This window comes from Plutella xylostella, chromosome 10, assembly GCF_932276165.1.
Source record: "Plutella xylostella chromosome 10, ilPluXylo3.1, whole genome shotgun sequence".
NCBI classification, from domain to species: domain Eukaryota; kingdom Metazoa; phylum Arthropoda; class Insecta; order Lepidoptera; family Plutellidae; genus Plutella; species Plutella xylostella.
In genome coordinates, this window is record NC_063990.1 from 10,194,872 (window position 1) to 10,215,668 (window position 20,797).

Consider the following 20,797-nt stretch of genomic DNA (forward strand, 5'->3'; position numbering starts at 1 on the left):
ATTAGGGTAATCAATTACTACTTTTCCAAATTTAATAATTAGCTCATTGGTTTTCATCATTGGTTCATTGCCTTAATCCTTTAGAAAACTGTGAAAGATTATGATTTAATTTCCTCCTTGCAAATCTCGGAAAAACCATTAAAACAGTCGCTGTCGGTCATTACACCCATTGGCTAAGAATGAAAACTGACCGGTGGCCTTGAAAGTTTATTTAACTCACTTAATTTTGCCAACGACAATAAAAAACTAACCACGCAATTTGCTTTTTCTTTACCGAATATGCAACGACCGCGGGACAGTTTCAAACCACCGCGTTGTGAAAGATTAACCTTTACACTGCAATAGTAACGATATAAAACCGAATGTTTATATTTTACTGCGAGTTATAAATCTACCACGGACTGTGCTATTGTTGTTGTTTTTGTAGAAAAGTTTAAATAAAATAGTGGTAAAGCTGTATTGTAAGTGTTAACGAGTATTCATAAGATGTAGTAAAAAAGCTGATGCCCATCCATAACTTTAGACATGTGATGGCATATAGAGTTGATGTAGAGACTGTTAATTTGTGCCTGCATTTGTTTGAACACCAATCCATACTCAAAATGAGATAAAATCAGAGTAAAATAGTGCATTAACTATTATTTTCATCACACATAAAGTCATATACCTACTGTGTTATTTTATCTTCTACATCCGTAAAAAAAAGTCCATCATCATCTCTAAAAATGCCTTTTTTCAGAAATTATCACCAACATGGCGTTCAGGTTGGTTTCCCTGGCGTTGCTGGGACTCGCCCACCTTACGTACAGCCACCCGGTCACCACGCTGGAAGACCTGGAGTTCACTGATGATGCACAGTCCGTAGGGTCCTACATACGAGAAGTTCGAGCGGCACCGGTAAGATAATTGTATTGTTATGTTTTATGAACTATCTCACTCAAAAGTAATCTGTAAGAGACTCGTATACGTGACGTATCAACTGTAGTATAACAAGTGAGTTAAATGTATACAATACGTTTAGCTCATACTATTTAGTCAGATACTAACGCTTTTCTGTCTAAGGGCTCGTACACAAAACTGCGTTGCGACATCGCATCGCATAAATCTGCGACTATTTTGACAGTTTTTCAGGGCAAATGCTTGATTACCGTCGCAGGTTTTTGCGATGCGACGTCGCAACGCAGTTTTGTGTACAAGCCCTAATCCTTTCACCAGGGTGATAAATATTGAAACAGCAGCTCTAGTCAGCTTTTCATTTCATTCACCGGCATACTAAGAAGAAGAGATAAGCATTATAAATACATTTTAGTGTCTTATGGTACATTATAAACCAAGCCAATTCTTTTGTAGATCTTATTTAGTATACAAATACTTACAACGTTCATAGGGATTCCAAGATATCTAGTAATTACGTTCAAAATCAAAGTAACCAAACTGTTACAGCCGGACTACCATCACACTTACGAGAACGACGGCGACGGCGAAATAGGATACTCCAGAAAGAAGAACGGAGGAGGAAAGAAAGGGTACCAGCACTTCGACTCTTACCACAAGAAGGCTGGAGACAACTACGAGTTCGAGAAACAAGACTCCTTCGGGAAAGACGGGGATGATGAAGAAGGGGCTTACAGCAACGTACACGAGAATAAAGGTGAACGCACTAAAAGAGGGGCCAGGAGGAGACGCCTCAAGTTTGTTAGGAAGTTGGTCAAATGGTTCTTTTAATTAACCTTAAATTAAGCATGCCTGATTAACAATAAATACTTAACATAAATAACAGACGTTTCATTTAACGCAGACCACCATATAATAAGTAGAATCATAATAGAAGTGAGTGTGGAAGATATTTGAAGGTGGTATGTTCTGGTTGCAGAGAAGAACAAGAAGAAGCCGGTCCCTGAGAAGTACACGGCTGAATCATCAGGCTCGGTGGAGGAGGAAGAAGCTTCTTCTGCTGAAGGTGAAGGGGCCAGCTCTGAACACGACCACTCAGAATTGAGGTAAGCAGTAGATAGTTGTGGAAAATAGAGTATTTGTGTATGTAGAAATAAACTTCATTCGCAACTAGTTACGAATTAGTAGATTATTTTCGGCCGCGGCTATAATGCGGCAAGTTACTTGGCGACCCTCCTTGCGGGGTGAAAGAAGTGGCGGGGGCGAGGTAGCACGACATGCTACACACGTAGAAAAGTGTGCCCGGATTAATCTCGCGATAGCTTGTAACTATTTCTGACGTAAGTAAAATTTTATTCTATGACTGTTCCCGTAAATGTCGTATTTAGCTTAAAATTTATAGTTTGACAGCATTAAAATTTGGATGTTTACCTTCAGAATATCTACCAATTTGAATTTATTTATGTAAAAGTGTTTTATTTTATAAATCAATTTCCATGTCACTTTCATGTTCACTCTCTGTTTGAACTTGTTAATCGTCGTCGTCATCCTCATCTTCATCATCGTTTTCATTAACTTCAATTATAAATCTAAGACAAAAACCAATTTATGTTTAATTTACAATAAATTATAAATAAACAATAACATACCTGTCCAATACATCGTCAAATACTCTATCAGATTTATAATATTCGTCTTAATTTTTTATGACATGGTCGTCACAATTTCTCCACTTTTTAGGCGAATAATTAGAGAAAAGCAACTCTAAGTCTTTTATCTCTTTATCTAAGTTAGGGTCAATCGACGTTCTTGCGAGCTCGCCTTTCACGTACCGCCACACAAGTTCAATAGGATTTAATTCCGGGTGGTATGGGGGTAGGCGAAGCACGATATGACCATTTTCTTTCAAAATTTCATCAATTTTGTATTTTTTCTCTGTGTTTTGCTCATTAATTACTTTCATTAAATCACATAAATTTTGGTTGCTTTCCTAGTTACAAGAACTGACAACTGACGCACTGTCATATTTACTCTTCGTCTTTGTTGTTTACTTTTTCGTATCTGACTGCGCAGTACCAACCTTTAGCCGCGTAGCATGACTGATCCGGTACGCTGTTCTACAAGAAGCCCCTATATTGAGACATTATACGATTTGTTGTTTTTAACGTTATTTTGTTGACGAATTATAGATACCTAATAATAATATAATGATAATATTAAACAGGCCTCAACACTCATCCTAAGACTAATGGTCTCAGGATCAATGATCTCATGTGGGTCGCACTCAAATTATGACAGACTATATAAGACATGTGGCCGCCACGGCTGCGCGGCCGAGACTGCCGTGGACTGCCGTAACAATGACATGCAGTGCACGCGTTGCCCTTCCCCGCTACCCTCCCGCTACCCGCTGTCGTCTTGGGTACCTCGTCCCCTCCGCGTCTTTCACCCCGCAAGGAGGGTCGCCAAGCAACTTGCCAATCTATAAAGGTATTGTTGTCAATGTCGGTATCTTTGACACAAACGATTAATGGTTTTGACTTAATATTAGGGTATTTTGTGTAGATATATTTTTTCGGCATGTTACATATTTTCTTGAGAGCTGCAACCATGAAATTTACACTGCAAAAAAGACTAGTATAACGGTGTTTCGAAAGCGACCCTACACTTTTTCATCTCCCCTTCTTCAACAATAATAACTCAATCTGGCTTCTGGGGCCATAAAAATTTTGGTCTTTTATTTATATTCATGCTCTTACGGGTTTACGAGATTCTGTTTAATTTTGATATATTTACTGAATTAAGTAGGTAGGTATTATATGTAACATAATAATATCAAGATGGAAAATCAAGCCATACACACCCGTATTGTAAAAATTAACCTTCTTGTATTTAAAATACTAATTTGCACCCTTTTTGAACCTTGAACCTTATCAAGTTTTAAATGTTACATGACATTGCGCTGAAACACTCCAGTGAGGCACTTTTATATAACCGCACCGATCGATCCACACTGTATTTTTGTTCCAAATTTGATTCCTCTCACCCTTGGTATGGCCTCTATTCAGAAAATGCACTCACAGGCAATGAAAAGGTTCCACTAGCCATTGACGTTCTATATATATGTCACTGCGGACCTTTTACAATGATCGTGATTGTATTTTAAATTAAACACTTACACTAACAATTAAAAATTAGTGCAAGCCGTTAATGAGTAATAAACTTATAATTAATACTTTCAAATGACTGGCTGTTATGATCCTGACCTTCATTAAAATTTAAATAAACTGTATTTATTTTACAAGCGACTTCGTTATAAATGTCTAAAATTTCAATTTAGCAAGTAGGTTAGTACTTTAGTATTTCTAAACACAAACTTCACATTTTCAGGGAGGGCGAGAGTGACGGCAACGGAGGCAAAGAGTCGTATGGACACGAGAAGGCTGACTACGTGCTGCCGACACAGTACACCTACGGAGAAGGGGATGAGTACAACTTCTAGAACCTTCTAGACTTCATAATGATTATGAGACGTGGTGTGTAAAAGGCTGTTCCACAAAAATCCTGGACAAACTTAGACCCTGTTTCGCAATGTCGGGATAATGGCTACCTGTGGGATAAAAGACATGCTGCCACTCTCTGTAATTATGTTTTTGGCAGGGACAGGATGTATTGTATCCTACAGGTAGCCAATTATCCCGAAATTGTGAAACCGCTGGTCCTTAGTGTTCAGAGAATGTTATAAAAAATGGTGTACGGTTTCAGTCGTAAGTGTAACATATTTTACGCCGCCAAAAGTATTGTACTGATTAAATAGTTATTAGTGTCAGGTTATTATCTGTTACTTTGTTATTTAGTATGTAGATTATGTTATAAAATAATACAAATTACGTTGTACCTTTTGCTTTTTTCTTTTCACCTATGTAGGTAGATACAATAAGTAGGTAGGCAGGTATGTAGAATTTTATTTTACTTTATATAAGAAACTGCTTTCCTTCCGGAAAACTTCGTTCATACATCAACTTTACTTCAATGAACCGGGCGTAAGTATTCTATTCATGTAAATTGCGATATTCAGTTGTAGGTATACTTGTGCCCCACAAACTAAGTAGTACATTTAGCACACTCACGAGCAATGAAACAGTTCTAGTGATAATAGCACCAAATTACTACTAAACGGAAAAGACTAGCTTAATGACGCTTATGTAGATATACATATCAGCTGTCCGATACCCATATTACAGGCTCTGCCTAGTATGGGGTCAGGTGGCCGTGTTTGACATGTCCCCACATATTATTATTATTATCTAAAGCTAACATAGAACATGCGGATAAAGCCCCGTCTTAATATTTTCACTCTAGAGTAGTGTAGTTCCAACTTTCATAAACTACCCTTATGCATACGTAAACGATTTACCCTCCCCTAATTTAAGTTGTTGGCAACTTTAAAATGCGTAGCGCTGTCTATTCATACAAGGCGGAGTCTTGTATGAATAGACAGCGCTACGCATTTTAAAGTTGCCAACAACTTAAATTAGGGGAGGGTAAAGTAAGGGTAACGTTGTAAAGTAGGGTAAGGTAATTGTTAGACCTTCAAATTTGCTAACTGAAGAGCCCCGGTACATTTGTCGAATCGGCCCACTGATATAAAAACATATACAACTAGATGTACATACAAAATCAAAGCTAAATACTATCCGCATTTTGATTACTATCTCGCCGACATTTATAAAAGTTAAGTCTAGTTAAGTTCAGCCTTATTTTTTGTTTAAGACAGCCATTGTGCACTCCAATGAATGAATAAAGTCACAATAATTTTAATTATTAAATCTTTTAACCGAACTAATTCAAAAGTGTAAAGTATTAAGGTGCGATGTAGGTGTGTGTCCCTTTCGCAAACGGTTCCTAAAACATACACACGTACATAATAAATATTACCATAATATATTTTAACCAATTAGCTAGAAGCAGCTGGCAAAGCTCGTCTCTGATTGGTGGAATTTCTCCTTTTCGGTTGACATTACTGGCATTAGCATATTGCACTCAGCAGAGAACGTTAGTGTACGTTGTGTAATTTTCATCTGGCCAGCTGGAGCACACAATTTAGAATTCTACTTGCATCTGACGTTGTTTGCGTAAATAAGAGAATTATTTGAATTTTCTTATGTGCTAACAGCGAAAGAGCTTTTATTATAGAACCATCCACCCCTGCAGCACAAAGACTTTAATTTGCAGCTCTGATTGTGATAGGTTACATGAAAAATATATTAAATGTAGGTAGTTTACTCAAAATCCTCTATCTTATAGAGCTTTGAAAGAGCTTTTCGTATACATAATTGACATTGAAATTGAATAGATTCAGCCTTCGATGAATCACCTACTGAGCTGAGACACCACGTTTCAACTTGCTTTATAAATTTTGCAACACTCTATATTTTAGCATAATTCTATTCACTTTTTAAACACCCTGTACGTATATTTAGCACGTATTAGTCAGTGTCAGGGCGACACTGCGCATGTAATCTGTGACTACACGCGAGCACGCCACGCTACGCCACGTCTCGCCGCTGAAGCTAACTATGTCGCGACCAAAAAAACTGATTTCATTTTTGCTTTTGTTGTACTAATTTGTATAGTTCAAATATTAGTCTTTCATTAATGAGAGTTAATACAAATGCGTGGCACGACGATACGATAGTATCTTCGTGATTTTGGAGGACCCTTAGGGTATCCTGAAAGGAGTCCTCATCGACTAAAGTGTACAAGTAAAGTATAATTATGTAGAAGGTAGAATACTTACACAGTTTTCCCTAATTGCAATTACGCCAACAGACATTTGGAAATGAGGGTATCATGGTTTATACATATACGACCCGACTACACGTGTGTGTTAGAAATGTACAAGAGAGGTCGCTCTTTATGACGAAAAACTAAGTTTCGGAGCGATGCTGCGCGAGCCAGGACTCTATCTCGTTGTATTAAACGTGCCGGTTGCACGACAAGTCTCGTTCGTTCGTTTTCCATCAGTATAAAATAACCCCCAATTCCCTTTCAGGAACACTCAGCGTTTCCAAATTAAAGGACACAATACATCGACGCTTAAGTCTTAAGCTACGAGTAGAAACATCCGGTTTCGCGCGCAGCAATGCATTACGTATTCACTATCTATTAGGGCAGGTGCACAATACACCCCGGGATCGTCTCAGTCGGAACGTACGGGTCCGGAACCGGCTCCGTGGTCCATTACTTCCGGTTTCCGTTCGTAATTAGTGCGGCTCCACACAATTGACTGCCGGGGTGCTTTTGTGCGAGACGTCTCGTTTCGCACACATTTCTGTTTGGTGTGGACTCTCCTTTATTATGTGAGAGCGGAATTAGTTTCGTCTGCCGGTTGGGTCTAATTTTTTACCTGACGGAAAAGGGGTGTTTTAAGATTAAAGTGTGTTTTGTTATTTTAGTTTAGGTTGGTAATGTTACCCCAAGTGTCCTTAGACATGTTATGTGGTAAAAGATTGACACATCAACAACCACTAAATACTGAAAATAATACAATCCAGAGCGTCAAAAAGGCACAAGCTCAGCATGTGCTGATATCAGCTCTTTCATTTTGGGTTTGTGAAGTTTATTTCACTGGATTTTACGATAGAGTAATGATTGTGACCCAGTTCCACGGCCGGTCGGATCCAATATCGAATCAAATGACAAACGACAATTAGCCTCGGACGGCGCGTAACTAAATTAACCAAATAAAAACCAACCTGTCGGATAGTTTGACAGCTCGCTTCATTTTTATTAACTTTTTAACCATGGGAGTGAAAAAGTTGTGTTATATATAACGTGGTATTTTTGTGTCGGTCAGTATGTGGTCGTGTAGCCAGAAAATAGAGTTGTGTTATAGAGAATCTGCAAGGATAGCTCACGGGAAAAGCTAAGTTGAAGTAGGTATTTGTCTGTGGTTTGAAGCCCAACGAGAATAAACTGTGTACTCTCTCGGAAAAAGAAGAAGCGACAAGCAGCATCGCAGTATAACTTAACCAACGTTAAAAACCCCTGACATCCAACACCAAAAGTCGCATAACTTTTGAACGGCTTTGATAAAATATGTATAGCTAAGAATACTCAGCTAACATAACATTATACATTCACGGGCAATGTAAAGGTTCCACTAAGAAAAATTACCAAATTACTCCTCAACGGAAAAGGCTAGCTTAATGACGCCTTCTGCAACATTGAAGTACATGTAACAGATCATCAGGATATTACAAACTAAAAATGATAATATTTTTTTCAAATATTAAAATTAGATTAAGTGTTGGAAAAAATTGGGGTCGTTTGGTGTCGGCATTTTGTGAGTGGAACTTTTTCATTGCCCGTGAGTGTAATAAAAAAACCATAAATCGGTTCAGCCGTTCGGGAGCTACGCTGACATATGTGCAGAGAGATACACAGGCACATTAATAGACAGACAAGTTAAACTTATAACACCCTCCTTTTTCCGAGATAGTAGTTAAAAATAAGTAGAAGCCACAGGCAGCATCGCAGTAACACATTCATCACGCTACCCTCAACGGAATCAGGATTGATGAGACTATTATCCTTCTGAGACAAACAACAATCTGATAAGACTATTAATAAATCGTAGAGCTGCTATTTATTTGTAAAATAAATAAAGTAAGTACTTCTTACGTAACCTTGTCGCAGTCGCTGGACATAGGCCTCCAAGCCACGGTCCTGGGGGGTCACTACTGTATATGACGAAAAAGTTGACTCGTTGTGTTAAACGCCGATTGCCGATTGCACGACATACCTACATCGAGATAGAGTCGTGGCTCGCGCAACACCGCTCTGAAACTTTTCGTCATATGGAGTAACCCCCCAAAAACGGTGTGGGGCAGGATTTGAACCCACGACCTCTCGAATGAGAGTACCAGCAGATTATCCATTACACCACCACAACAACTCTCTTATCCATATTCGTTATCCAGCAGCTTAAACAATTAATAATATTTACAAAGCTGGTAGGTAACGTAAACTATAATTTTGTTTTACCCTATTATTACACGACGTATATAGTGAATGTATCTATGGCAACATTAAAATAAACATTTACATTACAATTTTCAATCTTGAAATCAACTTGGATATAAGTTATGGTTTTCTCGTACCATACTCGTTTATAAATGTAAAAAAAGTGCATATTAAAAGATAATGGCTAAATCTGACCCGCTTTACCCACCAGCATCCATCAAAACATAAATCTCATTTACAGAAATCACATAGAAACTTTTTTATGCACAAACTTTTTACAGGAAAATTTAGGCACGCCAGCCACACTTCCAATATTAAAATTTAAAAACTCGTTCCATCGCATCCGCTTCCGGTTGTCTGCCACATCCGGTGAGTTGCTGCGTTGACACAACCATTGTTGGGCGGACATGGAACTAATTTCATATAACTGTTGAGCTAGCGACAAAGTTTGGTTAAAATTTGTTAAAAGCTTGGTAATTGTTGTGGGTATGTAATTATATGTATATATCTAAAGGTAAAAACAGAACTCTTAAGGGCCAGATAGACGCACGAGTAAGTACGTGTACTTAAACCTCAATGAACTTTTTTGTTTGTGAAGTACGCGAACTTAAAATGACAAACGGGCAAAAAGGTCGGCGAGCCATAAGTATGCGTACTTACTCGCACATCTATCTGGCCCTTTATAGTATCTCGTTGTTGACCATCCGTCTGTCTTTCTGTCTCAACGGTGCACAAATTATAATATGTCGAGATGTACTTTAAATTTGAAAAAATAGGTGGGTCATGTGTCGGTACAGTTTATTCGTATTTGTGACCGTTTATGAAATAAACAATACAATAGTAAGTGCCAATTTCACCATTCTCGGTTAGAGCATAACCAGGGAGTATTGGTTAATTTTTGACACATCTGTCTTGAATTTTATATGGAGATGACGTTTAAATTATAAATCAATCCCTGTCGGTTAGATGACCGAGAATTGGCACTAAGTATAATATATTATGCAAGTGTTCTATCAAAATGTTCCAGATTCAAACCACTGAAATTACAAGCAGTGTAGTTTTCACGGTCGAGAACCACACATCCGGACTAGCATGGCAACTAGCCACTGTAATGAAATCAGCTCTCCAATGCATATAATATGCTAAACCTGGTTATAAATAGGTACCTTCTCACGCTCGGTACCACAAAAAGGGTACACAAGTTTGCAACTCATCGTATATTCAGCATTGCCCTAGATATTCTGCAACAACAAAAGCTAAAATAACAGGTATTTAAAGGGTCCTACATACAAGTTCGCTAGTAGGTAATTGATGCTCGAGCGATTCGAAAAGCGCAGTGTATTTTGTTTTTACCCGACTACGCGCAAACAGAGAGTTGAATGTGAAGTGTGTTTGATTAAACCTATTTTTAACCGACTTCGAAAAAAGGAGGAGTTTCTCAATTCGACGGTATGGTTTTTTTAACTATGTCCACCGATGTTTTCGCCAGTTATGGACAGATATTTTATGCAGTGAAAATTTATGTAGGGAGCCATATAAAGGTACTTACGTAAATGCTATCCGTTTTTAGTTTTTAAGTTCCGTAGTTAAGTTTACTCGGCAATATAATGAATAATTGATCAGAGTTGACAGTACTTAACCGATTTTTATTCTTTGCCCTGTAGACTAAATTTCGGTAATCCTAAAAACAAATATGTACCTATATACCTAGGTAATTATTGTGGACAGCATTATTCTTTGAAAAGTTGTAAGGCTGTAATGAAAACCTTCACCTCTTCTCAAAATATTAAAAGTTTTCCCAACACTACATCAACCGAATACCTTCCAGCGTATTGATAAAGTAGGTTTAAAATTAAAAATGGCTGTAAAGTTTGAAACAACATCAAACATCGATATTTTGTGCTCTCTCCCGCCCCGGCTTTGATCGTAACTATTCCAATTTCATATACACGCGAACATTTGGGAGATCATAAACAAGAACTCTAAAACAAAATTTATTTACCAAACTTTGCATAAAACCTACTTTGAAAAACCGGCCAAGTGCGAGTCGGGCTCGCGCACAAAGGGTTCCGTAGCAGCAAATATAATAAACTTTAAATCAACCTATCTCAAAAACTATAAGAGATACTTTGATCAAACCAAAAATCGTTGAAAGAGTTAATTAGCATGCATCACCTCTATTTTTTTTAGAATTTTATACCCCGTAGTTATAAAAATAGAGGGGGGGGGACATACTTTTTACGACTTTGAGAGCTGATATCTCAAAAACCGTTCACTTTAAGAAAAATGTTTTTTAGAAAACTTTATATCATTTTAAAAGACCTTTCCATTGATACTCCACACGGGTATGTACATCGAAAAAAAAAAATTCATCCCTCAGTTACATGTATGGGGGGCCCCACCCCCAATTCTTTTTTTTACTATTTAGTGTCATATTTTTGTAGCGGTTCATACAACACATATTCCCATCAAATTTCATCACTGTAGTACTTATAGTTTCCGAGTAAATCGGCTGTGACAGACGGACAGACGGACAGACGGACAGACGGACATGACGAAACTATAAGGGTTCCGTTTTTGCCATTTTGGCTACGGAACCCTAATAAGCATAATATTAGGTAAAAATATTACTTAAGTACCTAAGTACCCAACCCAAGGGTTCTAGCTGTAAACCAGCTCTATGGTGTGGTTTAGTGTACCTGCCATAGCATCAATCTGAGCTAGAACCCATTTCGGCACCGAGAAGCAACATTCATACTCATTTTTTACTTATTTTTTATTACTTTTTAACCTTTTCTTGTAAATGTATGTGTTGTTTCTGTGTGTGTTAGAAATAAATAAATCTTCTTTCTTTCTTTCTTTCAAGTATACAATACAGTGCTAGGTGATATTTCCCAAGCACTTTATACAATTATTAGAGTACTTAAAAAGGCGGCAATAAAGTTTGTGACGAGAATTTGTGTAAGAAACTTGCCACTTATCCTAATTACCTATGTAAATAAAGTTAATTAAATGTTTAACTTATTTTGTAGGCAACTGTAGTATTATAACAATCCTTCATGTCCTTTCGCCATCATACTTAATTAATTAATTATGGCGGAACTTTTCATTGTTATTGTAATGGATTAACTCCAGGAGAATGGTACAATGGCATGCCACGTAATGCAAGTCACATCGCCACCCCATCATTCATTCACGTTGAATTATCACCATCCATTATTAAATATTATTTAGAAAGGGTTAAAAAGTACGAGTAAGTATTCCTATAAATAGTAGTTTTTTTATCTACCTATATTTCGTGGATTATAGACTAGGGCATGCAATACCGGAACTATTTTCAATACCGGTATTGAGTTCCGGTATTGCAACTCAATACCGGGATCCCGGTATTAATACCGGTATTAGATTTCCTTGTAATAAATGGCATATATTGTGATTAAAGGTCGTATAGGTCAAAATAAAACGAGAAAAAGCAATGAAATTCAGTTTTTTGTAATAGATTTTTACGAAAATTGAGTATTAGAATTTAAATTTTACAAAAAAAAAATATTTTTACATCCAGTGTCCGTTTACGCATGGGCAACAGTAGTATCAAACGGCCGAAAACTGCATTAAACGGTTGGAAACAAGTGCGCTTTCACAGTACATAGGAATACTATATCTTAATCGCTTTTTTATAGCCTAAAAAAGTCCAATTCCGGTATTACTTCAATACCGGTATTGCGGTATTGCATGCCCTATTATAGACCCACTTTACTTGGTTTGTTAGTTTGATATGGTACAAAAGTGTATTCGCTGCCAACTTCAGAACTATGAGGTTATCCGTCAGAGGACTAAGGTTACCGACATAGCTGTCAAAATATGCAAGCTGAAATGGCAGAGGGCTGGTCATATCTGCCGAAGAACCGATAACCGTTGGGGTAGACGAGTTCTCGAGTGGAGACCACGAACAGGCAAACGCAGCGTGGGACGCCCTCCTGCCCCCTGGACTGACGACCTTAGGCGGGTGGCGGGTAGTGGTTGGATGAGGAAGGCCGAGGACCGAGTGTTGTGGCGCTCCTTGGGAGAGGCCTATGTCCAGCAGTGGATGATTATTTGCTGATGATGATGATGATGATTCAGAACTATCAAGTTGTTTAGACCTAACATTTTTGCGCTGCGAAAATACAAGTCTTATTGCATTTAGGATGAACAGTTGAACACCGTCCCACCCATTTTTATCCCTCTCCTAAAGTCAGAAGCAAATGATAAGTACCACAAGATGAGCTCAAGTTTAATTAGCACTTTATAAATTGCAGTTAAACCTGCTTTATGGTTGAAAGAGGTGTCCAGTGGCCATAAAGTTCAACAGCTAGGTACACTTTACTGAGATAATCTGAGATATGCCCTCAATACCACGAAGAACGAGGGACGATAAAAAACTTTTCATAATTTTAATTATACCTAATGAGGTTTTTCAATATTCCCAACTAGTGTTTGTAGAATGAAATTTGTTTCGTCTTGGCAAGACAGTAGCTGAATGCTCTGAATAGACTGTATAATTTCACTAGTATTTACCCGTGACGTGAGCCACCCCCGCATCCCACTTTGTAGCTAGAAGCCAATTTAAAAGTAAAGACTGTTTCCCTCTCAATGGGAAGCCGATTATGGAACTGTTTTCTTTCCATTTCAAAATAAATGTCAACATAACATAGATTCGACACGTGCCTCACTCTTTTTTTAACCGACTTCAAAAAAGTTTAGGTTCTCAGGTCGTCTGTATGTATTTTTTTAACTCACCACATCATCATCAGTGCAACCAGCTATGTTATATAATTTAACCTAAATAGGTACTTAGCTATAATGCTACGTGCGCTAGTTTGATAGGTTGTAATACTATCAGGATTGCAACTTAATAGCATTTGGTTTTTGCCAATTATCATAATTATTATCATGTTCTAGCATTACAAAATGAGCTGAAATTTTAATGTATACTTTCCATTGATGTTTCGGTTGAATCTTGCTGGTCTGTAACAGGTAGGTACAAACTGCATGCCTCAACTCAGACTATTGCTGATATTTTATTCAGTATCTGGTACTAAAAGGTTATGTCTTTTCTGAATAAGTTATAAACTTTCTGTGAAATAACTATACTTATCATCACCCTGTGAGCGTCCACTGCTAGACAGATCCATAAACAGCGTCGTACGTCTGTCAAACATCTGTCAGATTCATACAACTAACGCCAGATAATAATCTCACACACCTCACAGGTTTCTCCCAAGGAGAGCCACGACAGTCTGTCCTCGGCCTTCCTCATCCCTCTACTGCCGGCTACCTATCTAAGGGTGTCGTACCAGCCAACCGGAGTCGAGCTTGCATGTTAGTGGTTTCCACTTGGGAACTTTAACAATGTTTATTTGTGGATACACACGAATTCAGCCAGAATATCAAGTGTAGAAAAAGGTAATGATGGCTTAGCGTAAAAAAGTCAACAAGTACCTAGCTATAAAAAATGATCTAAAAAGACTCTTTAAGGAAAATCTAAATAAATTGCAGCACAAACGGTAGAACTTGCACAGTTTGTTTCAGGAAATTGCTCTGAAAATGAGAATACGGAAGATTGTAAATTTTCTCAACGTGACATAGCCAAGAATTTATGACTACAATAGCAGCTTGAGCATACTGCTGATATTACTCTATTATAGATTGTGTAAATTGGTGGCCGGTGGCATAGTTTAGTTCAAACAACTTCATTATTTCAAAGATTGACAGTTAGTTAGTTTAACAAAGCTAGAAGAAAATTACTACTCTTACATTTTTTTATTAAAAGGTGTTAATAATAATCATCTGCTATTTGAATTTTAACTTCTTTCTAAACAAGGAAGCTTTGATAATAGAAACTCTGAAAATCTGAGTAAGTAAGTAAACGATTTTCCTTGTTTTGTGTCTTAATTTAAGCGACAATTCATTTAAGAAAGTGTGACTGTAATAATATCGTATTTAGTAGTCTTATTATTTTTCCAATGTTGGACAAATACTTTGTTTATATCGTTAACATAGAATAAATGAATTCCGTTTAAATTGTATTAATTATATAGTCTTCCTGCTACACTTTACCCTTTACATCTAAATATCCTTCCACCCAAAGGTTGTCTGGAAGAAATCGCTTTAAGCGATAAGACCGCCATTTGTACATATGTGTTACATTAAGTTTTGTATTGTTATCAATATTTTTGTGTGCAAATAAAGAATATCTTATCTTATCTTATCTTAGTCGTGTCTTATTTACCGGTACCAATAAATTTTATGGGATTTATTAATAATGTCAATTGTGTCAAACCCAAATCTCCGCCTCAAGTCCCCGAGTCTGATTGTAGTACTTAACTATTTGACTGTCTGTAACCGATTATTCCTAAAAATCATGTAGGTACCTATTCTTTTTTCATCCAATTATTTTCAATACCAAAGAGCTCGTTTTCCTCTTCCCTCTTAATATTTTTTGAGTATATTTCCCAATATTTCCTCTATATCGATCAAACAAATCCATATTTCTATCGAATTCGAATTTGAAGGAATGAAATAGCTTTCACAAAAATACGTTAGTTGACCTCGCTCCTGAAAATGGGATTTTCGTGTAACATTTTGTCAAATCTTGTGCAATAAAAAGTATCATTCGATTTTTTCATGTTTTCTCACCGTCTGTTCCGATCACTGATGGAACCATCACGCAGTAATAGTTTTCCGACGAACGTCGATTTCAATCCAGTTGCCGTTTTTCTAACAAAAAATAGTTTCCTCTTCTATTACCGGACCAAATGGCATCAGATCTGTCTGTGTACGTCCGAGTATCACCTCCGCCTCAATTACAATCAGTCGCTTAGCCGACCAGCTAATTGTAATTAATAATTAATTAAGTAGGCATTCAAACTAATCCTGGTGTGTAATTAAACCACCCGTTACGCCCGGCGATGGCTCCGAGCAACACAATAAAAGAAAGTTAACTCTATTAAGCAAATCTCCGATGGCGCCCAGAGACGTTCCCCGAATAAATTATCCCTTGATGCTTCTTTGTTTGTTAAAATTTCATTTGGCCGGTAACTGGTGAGCATTAAAAGTTTTAACGAGCTAAAAGCGTCACACGAGGCCGGACCCGCTAGTTATTCGCAAATATGTCACGTAGTTTTGTCACTCGGGGGCACACGTCGCGCGGAAATAATAATTCAAGAGACGCTTCGGGGGCCGCGGCATAATGGGAGAAGCGGACCAGGAGCCACCCCCCGACCCATCGATATAGCTGTCCGGCCATGGGTCACGACGCTCACGACACTCACGACTCGCATGCCACCTGCGTGACACCACCTTCAACATTAATCTACTTGTAGCTAGATTAATTATTTAGTTCAATTATCACAACATGCCGTGACACGCCACCGCCGTGTTCGTGGTTACGGCAAGTAAATTCAAATGAAACGGCCGCCACAAGCTTCGCGCCCAAATACAGTTACGCGCAGACAAAGAACTCATCTTGTTTGTCTGTTCTGTGTTCTGTTACATTCAGAGCGGGCGTCGAGGTGCGCGGCGCTTACATAATAAAGGCCCAGCGCTCAACAAAACAATGGACCTCCAGCAAATAATCTTATAATGGAAAGGAAACGTTACTCACCCTAATTTATCGACGAAGCTACGAAAAGGCGCGGCCTTGCGAGTCGCGGGACGAGAGGCGAGCAACAGGCGGGGAAGCGGTGCACTCACCACACTGAACTAACCATTGATCATTTTTTCACACAAGACTTTGCACTGTTTTCAGTTGTTTTCAGTAGTTGTGGGGGTATAGCCGGCGCGGGGGCGGCGGGGACGGCGTGCGGCCGCCGCGGTCTCTCGCTCGAGTCTGCGGCCCGCGCCTCCCCGCGCTCCCCTACACTCACCCCCTGAAACCTGAAAGCCTCCACTCGTTTAGTATTCGTGTCCTTGCTCTTGTCTGAAACCGTCGTTCACAAACGAATTGAATTGTACTCGCAGGAGGTGATAGAAATAAGGTAGCAGCCGTGGACTCGATGATGGCTCAATTCAATTAGACGTGCGCTGGAGAGGTGGAAAAATTTATGTTAGATACTCCTCGTAATTTGATACTAAATTAGTTGCCTTCTGAGATTACTAAGTAAGAAAATATCCTGGAAATTGATTAAATTATAGTAAAGTCCGGAATAATATAAAAAACAGCACAAAATTCCCAGGTATCACTAGGCAGACTACCTAAACCTGCGTTAGACGTTGTCTAGAAAGCAGCTAATGAGTCCTACGACAACTCCTTTTCAAAAACCTGGTATTTTGTTCAGTTGACACTGTCTTTTTGAAAGGTTAACTAAAACAATGATTCAAACACGTTTTATATCTTCTAACGGAAATGAAACGAATCGCACCGCATTTCTTGAAAACATCTGATTGGACCAGTCATTAGGGAGTTTTTCCCAAAGCGGAATAACAAATGAAGGGCTGTATGGAGTATCCAATATCCCTACAGAATAAGAAATCATTACGGAAATTGTTACTGGTCGGGCAATAATGGTCTATAGGGATGGTAGGCACGTATACACATTTTAATTCTGTCATCATCATTCGAGATTATTTCTGTACCAACAAATAATATCGTTTACAGTACTTAACTAAAATCATGTGCAGGAAACAACCTATCTATTGTTATTATTTTATTGGCTATGAATACTGTGGCAAGCAGCAAGCGGTCGGTTTTTTTTTCTAAGCTCCGCTTTACCCTGACTACGCTTTTTAAAGTCGCCAAGAGTATGTATCCGTAGGTCGTAGGTGACAGGGAACGGAGACTCAACCCGGCCCTCATTGGTCTGGCCGATGCAGTCTCCAGTGGGTTGAATGATTTAAGGCATTTTAAGGGAAATAATGCTTTGTTCCCCTTGGGAAATTTCAACGGATATTTGTGTTGAAACTTGATTTCGGGCGGTGCACGTTTGACTAAATTTAACAGCTTTAAAGTATTATGATTGGAGTAAAATTTGCTTATGAAATTATGATTTAGAAATGATAAATTTTGTCCCCGCAGACTGCAGATCCGATTTTTACGAAACCTGCCACCTATACAGGGTGTTGCAAAAAGGGTATACTAAGCCGAAACCTACATGTGCAGCATGGTATATCTAAGCCTGAAACTGAAAAAAAAATATCATTTTCCTTAGAAACTTTGTTAGTCACGTGACTTTTTACTATGGTTTTTTTTTTATTTTTTTCGCGAATTTCCAAATTCTGATTTCAGTTTTGGGCTTAGATATACCATGCTGCACATGTAGGTTTCGGCTTAGTATACCAATTTTGCAACACCCTGTATAAGCAAGCACACTCCAGTGTTAATAACAAGTTACCTCCTGAAAAACAAATATATATTAGATAGATATACGTATTAACAGTTCCCTAAACTTATATTATAACACCTCTGTTTTCAATCGGGGGTTGTAAAATGTACGTATAGGCTGTATGTGTCGGGTACTCTTCTCTTGTCACAAAAAGCCCTGCTATAAATTCTGTCCACATGTCAGTCGTTATATATTTAGCACTTATCCGAATAAAATCCTCGTAGACCCTATTCCGAATGGTAAAGTGTTCATTTTCCCATTTCACAGTATGGGTCAAGAAGGCCATTATAAATGTAAAAGTCCCGGTAAGTTTAAATTGCAGTGCTCTTTTTTATGGAGTTTTATACGACTACAAGAAAAGGCTGAAAATTTCATGTCTTTTTCGGAGGTTGTTATTTGCTTCCATAACTGTACTATTAAGTACAACTATATCATAAAATTCGGCGCCGAAGCGTCGAAAACGAGTTGCGAGCCGCTGGACTAAGCTGGAGTGAGGCCAAAAGGACAGCCGAAGATAGGCGGAAGTGGCGGACGTTAGTGGAGACCCTCTGCACCTCTGGGGTGCCATAGGACTGCAACAACATATCATAAAATACCGAATGGCGTAGTGGTTAGTGACCCTGACTACTGAGCCGATGGTCCCGGGTTCGATTCCCGGCTGGGGCAGATATTTGTTTAAACACAGATATTTGTTCTCAGGTCTTGGATGTGCCCGTAAAATGGCAATAGGTCCGCCCCCTATTACATTGGGACTAACATAACACCCTGGCGAAAAGTGGTTGCAGCAATGCACCTCTGCCTACCCCGCAAGGGAGTACATTAGTACAAGGCGTGAGTGCGTGTTTTTTTTTTATATCATAAAATATAAATATATACCAATAAAAAATAATAGCAGCCACTATCTAGCAAGCCGATCTCTACATGATTCTGTTAAATTATTATTATTAGGTGTAATATAAAAGATGTAAAGATACGTTTAGGGTATCGGAACATTCGTAAGCTAAAACTTTCTTCATCGTTATATAGGTAGGTACAATCTATAATATTTTCCTGGTGGGAAATATAGATTTACCTAAATATGGAAAAAAACGCGCCCTAAAGGCACCATTCTTGAACTCCAAACAACTTATTGTCTTATTTCATTAATAATATGCAAATATTTGACTAACATTTCAATCCTTGGAATCGCAAAGGCAAATTAAATGTTAACATAACAATAATTTTCAGAGATAATGAAATTACAGACAAAAGATTTCTCACTGAGAGCCCTAATTAAATTTATTATTACATCGGGGCAGGTATATTTTAAGTTTAAAACAATATCCCAAAAGTTTGAGTATAAATGAATATACTTAATTTATAAAGTCAACAATAGCTAATAGGTATCTGGAATATATGAATCTATGTAGAATGTAGATATTTGATCATTTAGCCCAGTTTTAAAAAGGGATTACACAACTAATCAATCTGAGAAATCAATTTTGGCTTACTTATAATCCGTAAGTAATGAGCGTATCGTAGTTGTCAAAAAAAAAATTATTCGTTTTTATACCTACCTCGATTTACTAAACCGAGAAGTTGCCTCTGGCTTAAAACAGGCGCTAACATTTTTTTTATCAAATTGTTTAGTCATTTCGTTGATATCCTACAGTATTGAATGGCATTATTTATTTTATAATGGTGTGAAATAATGAAGGTTTTACCACAAATACATTTTAAATTCGTGTTGTTAATTAATGTAAATTCCATTTGTGACAAAGCGTACACGATCATAATTGTATTATCGGAAATTACAAAGCCACCCACACAACCGTCAGTGTTAATAAAACTCTATTTTTAATGCGGCAGATAATACTGGCTGGAAATATCTGTAGAACAACAACTTTTCAGAAACCGTAAACACGTCACCTTAAATAATATCCGGGGGAATATTGAGATAAAAAGTAACGTTGGAGTTAAATTATTAAGCGCTAATCCGTGTTTTTTTGACAATTTGATCTAAATTTAATTTAATACCTCCACATGATTAGGACTTTGGATATTTAGGAATTGGAGCGCAGTTTATAAGCACCACGAACGGCACGGGGGCGCTTTACCCATTCTAATGGAAGCTTAGTTCCTGTTTACACGTACATTGGATTCTTATAAACAAGTGCATGCAATGATTTCAAAAGGTAGTAATATATAAGTCAATGAGTGCATGGTTTTATGATACCACGGCGGCGCAAGGGTTTTTAATTATTTTTTTTTTTAATACTATAATACATGTATAGCATTATGATGAAGTTTGTATACTGTATAAATAATAAATTTGTTCTCTATATCTTTAAATTATAACTGCAAGATCACATTGCTACATACACAAAGTTTTACAATAACATATCTTTTTAATTTGCTTGATCTTATTCTTCAGTTTCAACTTTCAACCACGTAATAGTAAATGCATTTTATTATTGGCAACTGGGTGTAAGAGACACAAATATATCACTTCTAAGAAAGGCTATCGTGTCTGC

At 37.7% G+C, this 20,797-nt stretch overlaps 2 protein-coding genes across 3 annotated transcripts in view; one reads left to right on the forward strand and one right to left on the reverse strand.

The window, feature by feature from the left end:
- The window catches only part of LOC105380240 (insulin-like growth factor-binding protein complex acid labile subunit), an 81,408-nt gene extending 64,601 nt beyond the window's left edge, over positions 1-16,807 (reverse strand). For both annotated transcript variants that reach the window (XM_038118108.2, XM_038118110.2), the window contains exon 1: positions 16,568-16,807. The gene's annotated coding sequence lies outside the window, so the exon portion shown is untranslated. The remainder of the gene's footprint in view (positions 1-16,567) is intronic.
- Positions 754-4,452, forward strand: LOC119693733. Its single transcript, XM_038118039.2, has 4 exons — positions 754-897; positions 1,444-1,651; positions 1,874-2,000; positions 4,285-4,452. The coding sequence occupies exons 1-4, from the start codon at positions 754-756 to the stop codon at positions 4,394-4,396; spliced, it is 591 nt and encodes a 196-aa protein (XP_037973967.2). The 3' UTR covers positions 4,397-4,452.
- Positions 16,808-20,797: the final 3,990 nt, after the last annotated feature.

Bases quoted from the DNA above. Each gene is read 5' to 3' on its own strand.
- LOC119693733 (XM_038118039.2), top strand. From the start codon at position 754: ATGGCGTTCAGGTTGGTTTCCCTGGCGTTGCTGGGACTCGCCCACCTT. The intron at 898-1,443 runs GTAAGATAATTG...AAACTGTTACAG, and splicing joins GAGAAGTTCGAGCGGCACCG to CCGGACTACCATCACACTTA. The intron at 1,652-1,873 runs GTGAACGCACTA...TTCTGGTTGCAG, and splicing joins CAACGTACACGAGAATAAAG to AGAAGAACAAGAAGAAGCCG.